Source organism: Montipora capricornis, chromosome 10, assembly GCF_036669925.1.
Source record: "Montipora capricornis isolate CH-2021 chromosome 10, ASM3666992v2, whole genome shotgun sequence".
NCBI lineage: Eukaryota > Metazoa > Cnidaria > Anthozoa > Scleractinia > Acroporidae > Montipora > Montipora capricornis.
The window spans coordinates 20,205,772-20,220,771 of record NC_090892.1 but is presented as its reverse complement, the minus strand read 5'-3'; the positions used below and the strand labels follow the sequence as shown (position 1 = coordinate 20,220,771).

Sequence of the window (15,000 nt, the reverse complement as noted above, 5' to 3'; positions counted from 1 at the left end):
ATGCAGATCTTCAATATTACAACTGGTGAAGTATTTGACGTACTGCTGTTGATTAATGCAGGCACATGCACAGTCTAGTAGTTTTCCCATGTAAGCCTCTTAGCTCGATCGAGATCAAGACTGTACCGCTTATGAATATGGCTGCTTCTTCTGTCTGGCTCATTCAAAACCGACTAACATTCCTTCCTCAGGGAGTACAAACTTAGCCCATAATACTTTGAAACTTTTGAAATACTGCTCACCTCACAGGTTTCTACTGCCCTCCCTCCTAGTCTCAGTCTATCAGCAATGGCTTTGGGCATCATTCTATAGAGTAACTCTTCGCTGCGTTTCCTTTCTGTAGCCAACTTTTCTATGTTCTCTTCTAGAGCCTTTCCTTTATCGAATTCCTGATCAAGGAAACGATGTATTAAAAACAAAAACATCAAATAGAGATCAGAAGAGAAAATTTCAAAAGTTTCAATGAAGGACACCGTAAAGCTGTGAGAAATGGAGCGAGAGACAAAACACATATTGACAACGGCTAACTTTCAGGTAATATTTTCCTTGCCTCGCTCCCTCGCATATTTTGTAAAACTCATTGAAAAACGAAGAGGGCCTTAAAACGTTTGCAATTCCGTGTTGTCATAGACATTTACATTTTTTTTGTGTGAAATGGATGTCCAGTCGTGAGGTGCTTTTTTTGACAGTGAAATTGCAGTTGAGTATTAAGCGAATTTACTACTCTGTAGCTTCACTTTCTAATTAGGAAGATTTTTGCTGTTGTTCTAAACTGAAGAGAGAGGGTGTAAAGATTATCAGTCAAACGGAAAATGTTGTGAAAGAGATTACGAAGCATTTAATGTCATCAGTTTTAGTTGTTGATCAAAATTGTTGGTTATTATTTGCAAGGCTTGTTTGTTTACTGCTACCAGCTCGGAGGTGTTTGATCACAGTAAACGGTATATGTTGTGGATTCATTTTGTACTTTATGCAGAAGCAGAATTATTTCCATATACACTATATTGCTTTCTGGGGTTAGAAACGGGAGCTCCGCTTTTAAGCTTGGCGAAATCTTAATTACCATCCTTAGTATAGCTTGGACCATGTTGGATCCTGCCGGGGCCTCTCTCTCAGCCGAAAGCTAAGGAATGACCATTGACAGAAAGATGATTTTCTCGTTCACGGGGAAGCAAGAGTAAACTACTTAATTTAAGAAAACCGTTGTCATGTAAACGGTCGTACTAAACGTATTTGGAATTTGTGATCTGGCAAATTTTGTTCCTTTCGACTTATGACTGTAATATCCAGAATCTGAATGGGAATATGTTGACTTGTTCCTAAAACGATTCCTCCCTTAGTTTTGCTGCAAGGACATTTAGAAAACGTCTCACCTTGAAAGTATAAATCAGGTGCGTTCATTCTGAGAAGATTTAAATAAAGAAGACTAATTTACGCTTGCTTATTTAAAAAATATTACAATTCCTTTCTGAGCAACTGATGTATGGTAAGAAGCTCACATGATCTCTGGCCATCTCTAACTGGGGTAATGGTTTTATCCCAGAGAGCACCATCTCACGAGAGGTATCGTGTAGGCCCAGGTCGTTCATGTAAAGACCGATGCGCATCATTTCATCCACGCTTCCAATTCTGTTCACAAAGAAAATAAAGAAAAAAGAAAAAATCAAAACATTTATTATTTTTTGCCTCTTCAAGTGTCTCCTGGCCAAACAAACTGCTAATTAACAAGGGTGCTTAAGGAATTAAAAGGGGAATGGTAACGATTCAGTACTTAACGAATATTCATGTACTCCTCTTGTTTTGACGCTATTTATACTTTGGGTCAACGTAACCTCGAACAAGCCTCTCGAGCGCAATGCAGTATAAACCTATGATTTCCCTCTTGGTGCTCATTTCTTGAGGCCTCGAAATTTTTCGAGCGACCGTTTTTGGGTGTAGAGTGCGGTTCAAGACTTGCAAAGTGCAACAGATAGTGCAACTACCTCAAGTCATTCAAATCATGCTGGGTACCACAATAACCTAGTAAGAGAGCACACACAGTCATGAATGTGGGCACTATATTCAAGACTTAACCTAATGAGGTGTAGGGGGAGGAGTTGGGGAGAATGGAGACGTATGAGGTGACGTTTTTGAATTGAATAAGCATGCATTGCCCTCGATAAAGCTATCCGGGTTGGAAAAGTTGAGGCTATAATCCTGACTTTTCTCAAGTTCCGTCTTTTGAGACAAGGGTCCATTGCAACAATGGCCTCTTTCCCTTCCCCATTGTTTGGGGGGAGAGGGGCATTCGCAAGACGAAGATCATTTGTTTACAGATAGAGGAGAAGGAAGTAAATATTGTCTCAACTCTTTTGTCCAGGATTGTGGACATACATGGGATATACGTACAGTGGAGAGCAAATGAAGATGATCTTGTCCCATGATTTAATGTACTTCATTATTCCTCGCAAATGAAGACGTGGCTTGCTGCTCGATGTAGGATAACCCTTGGTTTTCTCTGAGGCTAGCAGGAGACTACCGCTGTCATAATTCTCATTTGAAATGTCGCAAGAGGAGAAATTTACGACGCAATTGGCTTCTGTTGGACGACGCAGCGTTGGTAGAGTGCAGACCAACTCGAATATCACGTGTCTTGTCATAAACTAAGCAAGTAAGTAAGTAAGTAAGTAAGTAAGTAAAAGTAAGTAAGTAAGTAAGTAAGTAAGTAAGTAAACATTTGATATAACAAGGTTGACACCTAATTATAGTGTTATAACACCAATAAGGGAATCTTTGCAGATGTCATTGTTTACGTTTGATTTTGATTCATTAACATACGAGTTTGCGCACAGAAGGCACTGATCATGCTATTTCAGTACAAATTGACTTGAAAAGGTAAAAGACTAAACTTTGTTAAATATCCAGTTCTGAGCCTTTTAAAGCCCTTTTAATCGGTTTCAGCATTTGCCCAACATTCGTTCAACAAAAGTTGAACCGATGTTGGGTAAATGCTGGACGCAGTAAACAAAGTTGTGCGGAGACCGATCAAACGGTTCCGACATTGCACCAACAAAAAAACCAACACTTCCGCGAAATTTGATTGCGAGGAAAAAAGAACTAGAAACCAGCCTCTCTCGTCCAGATAAATTACGCCATCTTGACCGCTTTTGCGGCCTAATGTGAGCATGAGTGTGTTCTACAATGCTGAACAGAGTGTTCACCATTCAACATTTTCGAGAACAAAGAAAAAGTTGAATCGATGTTGAATGGAAGTTTAAACCGATTTAAAATTGATTCAACACGTTTTCAACAAGCTTTCAACATTTTTCACGCTTTCAACAATGTTGGACGACCTGTTCAAACGCACCGAACAGTTGGTTCAACAAACTAAGTATTGAATGCATTTTGGAGCAAATGTTGAAACCGTTTAAACGGGCCTTGAGCCTTGAAAACGATCCATTTAAGAGGTATCAACAACTGACAAATTCTTTGGTGGCAAAGCGCTAGTGATCCCATTCATTCTTTGTAGAACTTCGAATTTTCAAAGCACCATTGCTCGTAGATTATGTGGTAGATATATCGCGCTCAAATTTTCAGACATAGCTCACTATGTGATGCATTTTCAATATTCAGAACTTTATTCTTGGCTGACTGATTACAAAATGATGGACGTACGCTAATGAGACAAGAGATGTAAACGGAGTTTTCCCTGTAAACATATCTGGCCCTCAGAATGAGACCACCACAACACCTGGGGCGTTTACCATTTGCACGGAAACTCCGGTTGGAATGGAACGCTAGTAATGGTAGAGTATTTCCCAGTGTGGCGTTTCGCCAGGCTCGAATCTCTCGCGGCTGAAAGAAAACAATAACAAATCAAAATGGCGGCTGGCTGCATCGGCTGCATCTGCAGTGTCGAAAGGCGGGAAAAGAGGCCGAAGTGAACTGGCTTAACTGATAAGAGTGTAATGTGAAGTGCTAGGGTTTGTACCCCATATAAACCATGTGAGCGTTATCCCTACTAATGAAATGGGCCCACACAAGGACAGAGAAAAACTCTGACCAGGGTGGAAATTGAACCCACGACTTTCAGGTTAGATCACTGCTGCTCTACCGACTGAGCTACAAGGTCATACTGGAGCAGGTTCTGGGAACTGAAGATGTTAAAGTCACGGCAATGAACATGTACAGGTATAAGGAAGGAATACGTTTTTGCAAACGTTGGCCGTGTAGCACTTATATTTGAACAGACTGAACTGATTAGAGTGTAATGTGAAGTGCTCAGTTTCTACTCCATATGAACCATGTGAGCGTTAGCCCTACTAATGCAAATGGCCCCATACGAAGTGAACTGGGTCGAGTGGGAGTTTGCAATTGGTACAGGAATTTTCCGGTCATTTCGGTTGGAACGGGGAAAGAGGAATACGTCTGAGGATTTGAATTTTCAACCGGAATTTTCGGTTTTTGTTGGCAAATGGTAAACGCACCAGGAACTCCGTGTTCTGCTCTTTCCGAATAGTATGTCAAGTCTTAAACGTCTCGCATATTTCATGGGCAAGGGTTGTTTCGAAAGGGTCTAACATTTTGCAGATATGATTCTTAAGGCCGCTGACTGCCGTTTATTTGAAGACCCTAAGTCAGTTGGTCCTGCCTGACGCAAGCTATTCTGATGCTCAAGCACCAGTGCTTAATGGTTTCTCATGCAAGTTGGAAATCTCCTTGAAGTTACACGTGGTAATATTATCGGAGCTCCGCGAAGCACCGTCTCTAAGGAAAAAACCACCGTGCACCGGTGGCCCAGTTGGTTAAGCACCGTACTGTCACGCGGGAGGTTGCGAATTCAACTCCGGCCGGACCATCACTTAGGGTCTTTAAATAACTGAGGAGAAAGTGCTGCCTTTGTAACTACCTCTGCAAATGTTTAGACTTTCAAGTCTTCTCGGATAAGGACGATAAGCCGGAGGTCCCGTCTCCCACCCCTTCAATGTTAATAGTCCTGTGGGACGTAAAAGAGCCCACACACATGTCGCTAAGAGTAGGGCAAGTAGTTCCCGGTGTTGTGGTCAGTCTTCTGTTGTGTATCATGGTTGGGAGGGTAAAAAAGGTGCCACAGTAATTGGCGCAAGCTGTTGTGGCGCTCTACCAGCTTGACTGGCAAAGTTAATAAAATTAAAATAAAAATTTATTTATTTATTTTTTCATTTAATAGCTTCAACAGAGCATGAAAAGACTCGAAGTCCATATGAACATGCCCCATACTTACATGTACATAAACATATGTGATTCAATATACGAACAGATACATAACTAACAAATAATATGACACATAATACAAATAAAAACAATAATATTTATAATAATAATAATAATAATAATAATAATAATAATAATAATAATAATATTAATAATAATAATAATAATAATAATAATAATAATAATAATTTATCGACAACAGACTGTTGCCGGGGTAACAGATCTGCATTTTGAGCAAATAGTTTTAAAAGTTCTTATTCGGTCAGGATCAAAAGCTGAATGAAGAAGTGACTTGTAATGCGAACGAACTTTCGTTTTAAAGGATGAAAGAGTAGTACTTTCCTTAGTATTAAAAGGCAATGAGTTCCAGAGAGGTATAATCCTATTAAGGTAAGAATCCCTGAAGGTTGAGGTTTTAGTTAAATTAGGCTTGTAATCAATACTGATAAAGGGGTTCCTAGTTACTCTGGACTTACTATATAGAGTAACATACTTAAGGATGTCGAGGTTAAATAAACCATTACAGCATTTATAGAAAAAGACCAAATCTAGATATTCAAACCAATAGGAAACAGCCACTTCGGTTTCAGGGGCACCCAACGACCAATTTGTTGTAAAATGTATTATTATACCCCAGTTAATGAAAATAAATGTTATTAAGGCATTTTCAGATGTTTTTCAGTGTTGCTGGGAAAACATTATCTGTTCCTTTTTCCCAGCAAGACACACAAGAAATTTCCCAGCCAGCTAGATAAAATTGGTTGGTTTCCCAGCCAGCTGATCGAATGTTATTTCCCAGCCAGGAATTCCGCGCGCTTTCAAATCCCTCGATCAAAAAACCCCGAAAAAAACCGACAAAACCGGGACAAAAACGGTTTTTTGCGCAATCACCCGGACCTGGCGTGTTATTTTTGTTACTATTCTCTGGGAGAGGGAAGGGGTTATTTTTTTTTTTTTTTTTTTTTTAGTCGTCCTCAGTCTTCAGAGTTTCTACAGCCAGCTCGAGTTGAAATGCTAGAAAAAGTCAGTAATTCCCAGGCAAAACCTCTATCAATAACAAAATTTCCCAGCCAGCTCATCGAAACACCTGTATTTTTGCCAGCCAGTAAGATTCCTCTGGGGAACAGATAATGTGAGGAACAGATTCGTCGGTTGCCACTTCGGTTTGACCGTATGTAGCCACCGTCGCTTGGCAATAGGCCGAGTATTCTGGATTCTGGCATGGCTACGAGGCTTTATGGCTAAATGTCATGGCTCAGTTCTGTTTTCTTCGTTTCACAAGGAACAGGGGAGATTTCTAAACAAAGTAATATTCAGATTTAACCATAAAGCCTCGTAAACATTTGTGAATATTGGTATATCTAACGTGGCCTCAGTTAGGGGCACCTGTGTCTCCATCCTCGTTTGTCTGACGGGAGGTAAAACTGAGAAGTTTTGAAGATAACAAGAAAACTGAATATGTAAGAAGAAAGGAAAAATGAGGCAAAGATGGGCTTAGGCAACTGAATTCGCTAATTAATTTATTAATTTAAAAAATATGCAGCCCGTTTTCGGCTGTGAATGTTAGCTAGCTTGTTTCTCTTTTGTGGTGTATTATGATTGTGGTTATTCCGTCATTATTATTCATCCTGTAACTTATTGCTCCTAGCTAGCCCAAAGGCGATACTAATTAATTTTAGCTTAGAAGCTGGTATCTCTGTGTCACCGATAATATTCCCAGCTTGAGGTCGACTTCGGGGAATTCTGTCAGTCACTATGATTTTGCACATGCACTACGAATGTCCAGCGGTCATATTCAAATGCCTGCGCTGTCGGTCCGACCGCATACGATCCTCTCACGTTACAGGGCTGTTTTCCAAAGTATTGGGAAACCACTGAACCATGAAAAATTCAAATTTATGTGCTGTTGGAAGCATGCACCAAGGTAACAAGCGATTTAGCGACATTCCACGAGGAAGACAATGTGCATTTATGAGTATGCGCTCAGAATTTGCCGATCGAACACGCCGTAGATCAGATTCTTCCCAAAGGAGATCGACCTCGATGATCCACTGCTATTTCACTGTATCTGCTTTACATTGACTGTTATTACTACCCTGGATGTAAAAACTGTTGTTTGTACCCGCAATGCCAAAGGCAATGTTGTTGTTAATTGTTAATTTTGTCATAATAAACTTTTGATGAACTTGCATCTGTTGTTTCTCCACTACTTTTTTATCACCAATGCAGTTGGTCTTGGCCCTGAAAAAGTTTCATTGGCCGTGGTGGTAGTTATCGTATCCATTACCTTTACCTTTCTGTTTGCTCGGTATCTACTCGCAGCAATACAATAAAATACAATTTTTAAAAAGTGGGTCACTATTTAGAGTTAGGACAAAGACTTACAAGTTACTTCTACAAGAAAACCCAATCTCAGAGCTTTGCAGTACCAGATTGTTTTCATGAGCCTGCATTGGGTTGTTAAATGTAAAAGAGGGCTCGGTGTTAATGGTAAGTTACATTTCGAGAGCTTTGCGGCCTTCCCCAGCAAGGCGATTTATACTGGGTTGCCAGTATGGCAATCCCAGTCGGAAAGTGGTGGGATTTGTTTGTTTTCTTTATTTTATTTTTTTATTTTTTCCGTGTCGGTAAAAGTCTTGCCTGTCACTCCCCTGGTAAGTGGTGTCTTTGTGCATAGAGCCTTCTGCGCGTATTTTCTTAGGATCGAGAGGGTAGTGGAAATAAGTAGATTTCTCTGGTGGACACAGGAGAATCATTAACTTAGCCTGCAATGGCGTCGAAAGTCATGTAATGCGAATGGCGTGTTAGTGGATCATTAAACAAAATATACCCTTATGGAGCTCAATAATGGAAAGTCAGTTGGATAAACTAGGCAGGCGGTGAAAAACCAACATCTGGAATCTCAAAAGCGACGAGTAATGGACTTCGACAACAATCTGTCGCCCGTCGAGCCGAAATCAAAGTGAGCTGTATTTCTAAAATAATATTTTACCAAGTGTGCTGTTTTGTAGAACACTGGAAAATTCTCTGGTAACTTATGGGTTCAACAAAGACAGGGAACGAATCGAACACCTTAAGTGGTCTGTGATCAACTCTGCACAGTCTTCAGGTAAAAATAATAATAATTGGAAATGTGACAGCCAAGAATTATTTGAAAGAAAGCTTGTCGTCTATTTTGTGCTTCATTATTCAAGGAAAAGGTTCTTCATGGAAAGAAAATTTTAGTTTGTTGTAATATTACGCATATTTGACACGACTGAGTTTTTTCTCTTCACGCATGTAATGACATAGGAAGGGGTTTTTGCCTCTAATAGCAAATACGTTGTTTGCTTTAAAAAAATTGTTCGCTGGAAAAGGTGGCCTTTATGAATTCATCATGTTTTATGATATGCAAGCTTAACTGGATAATTTTTATGGCAATAGTAAAGCATTTTCGTGTCAAAATGAAGTTAGCGTCTTTCTGTTGTGCTAACTTAATTAAATATAAATATACATTCTGCCTCGTGAGTTTGTTATTCTCGTTAACCAGCAATGGCGTCGAAAGTCATTGCAACGCGAACGGCGTTTTAGTGCATCTTAAGTTGTTTGTTTCAATTAAATGTTTCGCTGGAAAAGGATTCTGTGATATTTTCTGCCTTGAAATGTGATACGTGAGGATATTTTTAGTATTGCTTTGTAAGCAGGAAAGGTTCACGAAAATAAACAGGTCTGTTGGAAGCGTGCTTAAATTTCAACAAAATGAGCCCCAAAATCAGCAAAAAATTGTGACGCCAATGAATAATAAAGTAGCTGCTATTTCCAAAATGATGGAATTACCTGGTGATAAATAACCTTGGCTTGGAGAGTAAATCTCTGACTTAGCAGAAACAATGGTCAACCCCGGGGTCAACCTCAAGAGTTTGGGCGATTGTGATCTTTGTTTTGACTTTGCTCATTTATTGTCAAACTTTATAACACTTGACAGAAAAAGAAACTTACGAAAACTTGCCATCATTTGACACAGATGCTTCACTGTTTGGCGAGTAAACATGCCGCGGTAACTTAATCACGGCGCCCACTGAATTCCGGCGATGTCACTTTCGATTTTGCGATTTATTTGTGCAACCAAAAGTACAATAACAAAATTGAACGTAGCAAAAATCTCCCAAAATGTTTGTCGCTGATCGTAACTTTTTATATTCTATATTCACGGTTCAAAGTTAATGTTGTTTTCATGTCGTAAATATGTTATTCTCGAGCGACCGTCCTGGAAACTTTCTTCTGCTCTTTCTAAAAACTGTGTATCAATATTTATTTACATTTGCATCAATATTTGTTTTTGCATAAAGTAGGCTAACAAAATCTGTACCTTTCTGAGTTCGCATTTGTTAGCGTTAATAGTATTTTCGTTTCAATGCTTCTGTTTTACGAAGTGGTATATGTTTGGGGTCACCAATCCAGATACTAACCCCGCCGGATAGGGTTAACTTTAGTAACTTTAGTATTACAAAGCTGTCAGATGCTCAGAGGGCACGCTTAAACTTGTGGTGAAAGAAGTTGTGAGGGAGCTTGAAAATTATCAACATGTCAGCCCAGAAGCCAATGTTTCTCACTTCCCATTTATTTTCTTTAATCTTTCTGGGTTCAGTACTTTGCTAGTAACCACATGTCTTCTCAGACTATTTAACGAAGACTTCTACCATGGCACTACAATGATAGACAATACCAAATCAATATGGTGCACTGTTAGAGCTACATATTACGCAAGGACAACTTGAATCTCCTGGAAGACAAAACACTGCTCAGTTGACATTTTTTATGGAATAAATTGCTGTGTTACTTCACTACCACATGTAAGCAATGCGTATCTATTTTTTCTAAAGAGGACAGGAATTTCTTCTTTCTGACAAATGATAAATTAATAGGCTGGTAGCCACGCTTTTAACCTCAGAAAAGGATCTGTTTCGTCGTGCGAACGTGTGAGGACCTGTAAGCCAAAGGGCCGTCTGCTGGTATGACTTCTGGGTGACCCCTTAAATGGTCTTAATGACCCCCCAACTTGAAAAAAATTGTCTGGAACGGTGCACGTACCACGGGCAACCCAGTGTACCCTCACGGAGGGTCTACTTTCTCTAGCACCCAGTTCAGCCGACTGAGCACGAGAGCGTCTGGTGGCCAACGGTGTGCAGGCGAAGTTGGGCGATGCGTTCTAAGGATGTCTAGCGACCGTTTAATTAAAGAGTTTGGGTTGGATCATATATTAGCGATATAAAATTCAATAGTTCCGCGAGGGAAATGTATCTATCGAAGAATCTAACTTGAAGCACTGAGTTTTCGGTCCGAATGTGAGAGTTGTACGAGAACACACCTCTCTCTTTTTATAGGTTGCCTGGGCAACCTGTGCTTTTAACTTAAGTGGTCAATTTTGTGCTTTTTTCCGCATATAACGCTTTTTTACCACAGGAAAATTTTGTTTCTTTTATCTAGAGAAATTTAGGGAGCTTAACCGAAAAAAAAGAAAAAGAATCTGTCGACGGCAAATTCATCAATCTACATACACAGCTGTATAATTTAGAACCAAAGCAAAGATACATCGTGACTTTGCAAAGTATCTCAGCGAAATTTAACTCTGATCAAACTAGTTTTATTTTTCGATCTGATTTGCAGGTAGAAGACTACGAATTATCGGAAAGTCTATTCCTTGACTCCAATATAAGCTATTTATTTTAAAATGACATTGATCGTTTTATAGACCTTATTCCAAAATGGCCGTCATTTAAATATTCTTTTGTTTTTATTCAAATTAGCCCTTGATGCCTCGTTCTTGAGCTGAAAATTCAAAAGAATATTTTGCCTTGAACGAGGCATCAAGGTCTAATTTCAATAAAAAACAAAAGAATATCTAAATGGCGGCCATTTTGGAATAAGGTGTATATTTGTGACGGTTATTTTTCCACACTAATTATACCGCTACCCTTTGTCCATTTAGTGTCAAGACAGGACGAGCTATGCAAGACGCATAATCCATCTGGGAAGAATTAGGGAAGTTACTTTTAGTGGAAAAATACTTTTAGTGCGTCTCAAATATAAAGGCGGGATCAAGGGAAATTACGCGGTCTGGACAAAGTATTCATTAGGTACGTCTTGTAAGAGACAGGAAAAAAAATAGTTTGTCTGAGTGGACGCATAATACGTCTTCCTCCTGTAATTGCACTTGACGAGCGAAACAGACGAATTGCGCCCTTGCTGCTAAAGCTGTTAAGATTTGAATAAGCGGGTGACGAGTGTTGATTTCAATGAGCACTGAAGCCCCTTGCAGTTCTCCTAAAATTTTCTTTTTCTAAAACCTTCCATTTTCGTGTTATTATATCTGGTCTTACCGTTTCCCAAGTGAACTGTGCCTTAGGTCTTCTCAACGTAAACGTTTCTCTTACGTCATTACCAATCACTCGATTTCCCACAGTAGATGCGAGTCCGTATCCAGCCATTTCGATGACCATATTGTATGAAAGGACAAAACTGAAGGGAAATACGCTGAAAAACACTTCAACGTCAATGCCGCATTTTTGTTTAATTGACAGCAAGTCTGGAGCGGGTGGTCTATACCCGGAATTGTCAAATCCCAATCTGTAAACCACGTGTGTCGTATTGTTTTTTATTTCGTGGCTAAGTATTTTTATGGCCACGTCCATGCTGTAAAACGAGGATGCAATTTCCTTGATCTGTCCAACCACGTAAAACATGAACCCTTTTCGTTTAGAAATGTAGTGCAAAGTTAAGCCGGTGCTCGTTTCCCCTTCGCAGTAAAAACTGGGCGACTGCAGCTTTGGATAGCCGAATCGCATATGTTCGTGCAAATTGTCGATGCCGATGACAAAATCTCGTAGATATCGCCCGCTTACCCGAATAACACGGTCATAACCATAGTGACTGAGGAACTTCACAAAACAAGAACCAAAAAACTCCATGAAATCATCGCTTGTCATGTCTGTTCTTTCACCAAGAACGTACTCAGCTGAATCAGCAATTTTCTTCATGGAGGCTTCACTGTACCTTTCATGCGTGACAAACACGTGATCACGTATCCCTGCGCATTGCCGGATCTCCTCCCATTTTGGTTCGCCGTATTTCTCGATCAGGTAATACTGAACACTCTCTAACAGCATTCCATACATTTTAAAATGTTGGTTAGCTTGGATAGTGCTCTGCAAATTAAAAATTAGATGTCGTAATCAGGAATTTGCAATGTGTGATGTAATGGTGATGCCGAATCCGGGCAGGATGATGACAATAACGTTGATGAAGGTGTGAAGAGATCCTCGCACTTAACTGGACAATTTGAGCAATTTTCTAAGCTTATGGTCCCCTGAAAATTTCGTATAATAATTAAGCAATAGAGACAGTTATGCAAACCCGAGACGCAGTCGATGGTTTGCAGAACTGTCGAGAATTCTCCCAAATTCCCCGAGTGTTTAGATGAGACTATGGAAACACGGAAAAAAGTCCTCTATTTCTTTTATAATATATTCCTCAAAGATAAATTGACAAATGAAGGAAAATGCTGGTTTTTTTACTGCTTGATTGAAACAGATTTTCTTGATACATGCTCATATTTCTAACCAGCCAATCAAAACGCGCGTCTGAATACATAACCAATCAAAACTCTTGTGATGTCACAGCCGCACTCAAAGACCGGATGTTTAAAATTTGTCGGGTTTCCCTAAAATGGTTTCCACAATGCTTTCAAAGCTCGTTTAGCGAGTGTGTAGCTGCACTTCAAAATATTTGTCTGTTCGGATGTTCTACGGGAACTTCCGCTGTGTAATAATTTTAAACTCAGTAAAATGCTGTAGTTCGACTGTTGCATTGAGTTACACTTCGTTAATCATTTATACAAATGAAATTACTTCTGTGGCGCAAGCGATTTTAAAAGGAACAAGACGATCTAGGATCGTAAGTCGGGCTGTGGCCACACGTGTGCTGCTAAGGATCATGAGCGTTGTGTCTCAAAGAAAGATCATGAAATTTGTAAACACACTGGCAAAAACAACATGCATTTCAACATGAAAACATTGCTAACTTGATGTACGATCTCACCCATAGATCACTTGCTTGTAAAGCGCATTTGAATATGCCAATATTAAATGCGCTACATAAATTCATTACCATAAATTCATTACCATTACTACCATCAACTCCACAAATATCCAGACTCTTGGGTAAATCTGCACTTGTGAGGTGTCTGTTGATGCTCAGGTGACGATCGAATTGGTTTCCTTGGTCAGCTACGCAACATAACGTTTCGGATTTCCAATAACTACAAGACTTTGCTGTTGAGTAACACATTGTGTAACGCCCTACAGCACAGCATTGTTTACAAGTGCAGTTGCATTGTTTTCTAACACTTTTCACTGCAGTTATTTCATATAATGTACTAATCTGCAGCCCTCTGAGTTCATAATTGTCACCGAGTGAGTGTATAGCCTGGAAATACTGTACTAAGCCCTGAATGGATGGTACTTCTAATAGTATACACATGTACCATGGGGATGGCTTCTACCATATTTATCTCTTGCATGAGAATCAAAAATCTTATAACTCCCATTATCTGTATGATAGATACTAACACCAATACATCCTATTGTCAGAGTAAATGAAGAATAATTTTGTGACAAGAGTGATTCAAATGTACTGTCTATAGGTATACTGTACTGATATCCCTCAATTATTGAATCAATGTTACCTGTGTAGCTTTCACTACAATTAAGCTGGTAATTTTTCTCAGACATAGCAATCATAGCTGGTAATTCTATTTGCATTTAATACACTTGCCCTGTACATTGTGACAGTGTAGAATACAATTCATTTCTCATTTCCATAACTTGTACCAGGTCATTACATGAATTAATTCCTTTGATATTATTATAAATCAAAGCACACAAACTCATAGCAACGCATTGTTGCCCAAAATTCGCACCACATACTGTAATATCACCTTGATTATATGGTGCCTTTACTGTCAAGGTTGGATCAATATTATTCATTGGTCCACAGCATGTGTACAACACTCGATATTTCTTCAGATTTACGCGTTTTCGTGTTCCAGTGTGTTTTCCAAAGCAAGTCAAACGTACTGTTTGAAGAAATTTTCGTCGAATAGAAGCTGGCTTTTTCCACACTTTTTCAAAAGAACCGAGACTGGCAATTATTCGCCTTCCTTCCATTTGACTACTCAGCCTGCAACTGATGTAACCATGAAGTTTTGACGACAAAGAAGTAATCTTAAAAATCTTTTTCCACACAAATACCCTCAGGTTTCTGCTTTTCTGCGACAGACGTTTCAGCTTCTTCACAGGAATAGTTCTAGGAATCCTACTTGGTTCGCGATCACGACATCTCGCCTCATGGCATTCACATACAACACGGTTATGATTACAATACACAAATCTAGCATAACAAAAAATCTCAAGTCCTCTCTATATTTTATTTTCACTACGCCATCATGCTGATGATGTACAAATGGCTGCATTGCCTCCCCTAATACATCACATTTTCCCAGGACATTCAACATTAGCTAATATTGCTCGTGTTGGTAACGCAATCGTATACACAGTCACGCCAAAACGCAGACTGTGCAGACCTTGCAGACCAGGGGTAAAATATGGTGTTACCTTCACTATTATTCAGAGCTAACCGTAAACAGGCTAACCGAACGTTATTTAGGCCTAATTCAGGCTAACCGAATTTTCATTTTACAGACGGTCTGTCTGCAGTTTGCGTTTTTCAGTG

The 15,000-nt window shown here is 39.5% G+C and overlaps 1 protein-coding gene across 1 annotated transcript in view; it reads right to left on the bottom strand.

The window, feature by feature from the left end:
* The window catches only part of LOC138020423 (soluble guanylate cyclase 88E-like), a 41,522-nt gene that overhangs the window by 10,703 nt on the left and 15,819 nt on the right, over positions 1-15,000 (bottom strand). The window contains exons 2-5 of the mRNA XM_068867412.1: positions 11,592-12,416; positions 2,389-2,642; positions 1,500-1,629; positions 243-389 (exon numbers count right to left, since the gene is read on the bottom strand). Coding sequence (XP_068723513.1) covers positions 243-389; positions 1,500-1,629; positions 2,389-2,642; positions 11,592-12,386 — 1,326 coding nt within the window. The 5' untranslated portion in view covers positions 12,387-12,416. The remainder of the gene's footprint in view (positions 1-242; positions 390-1,499; positions 1,630-2,388; positions 2,643-11,591; positions 12,417-15,000) is intronic.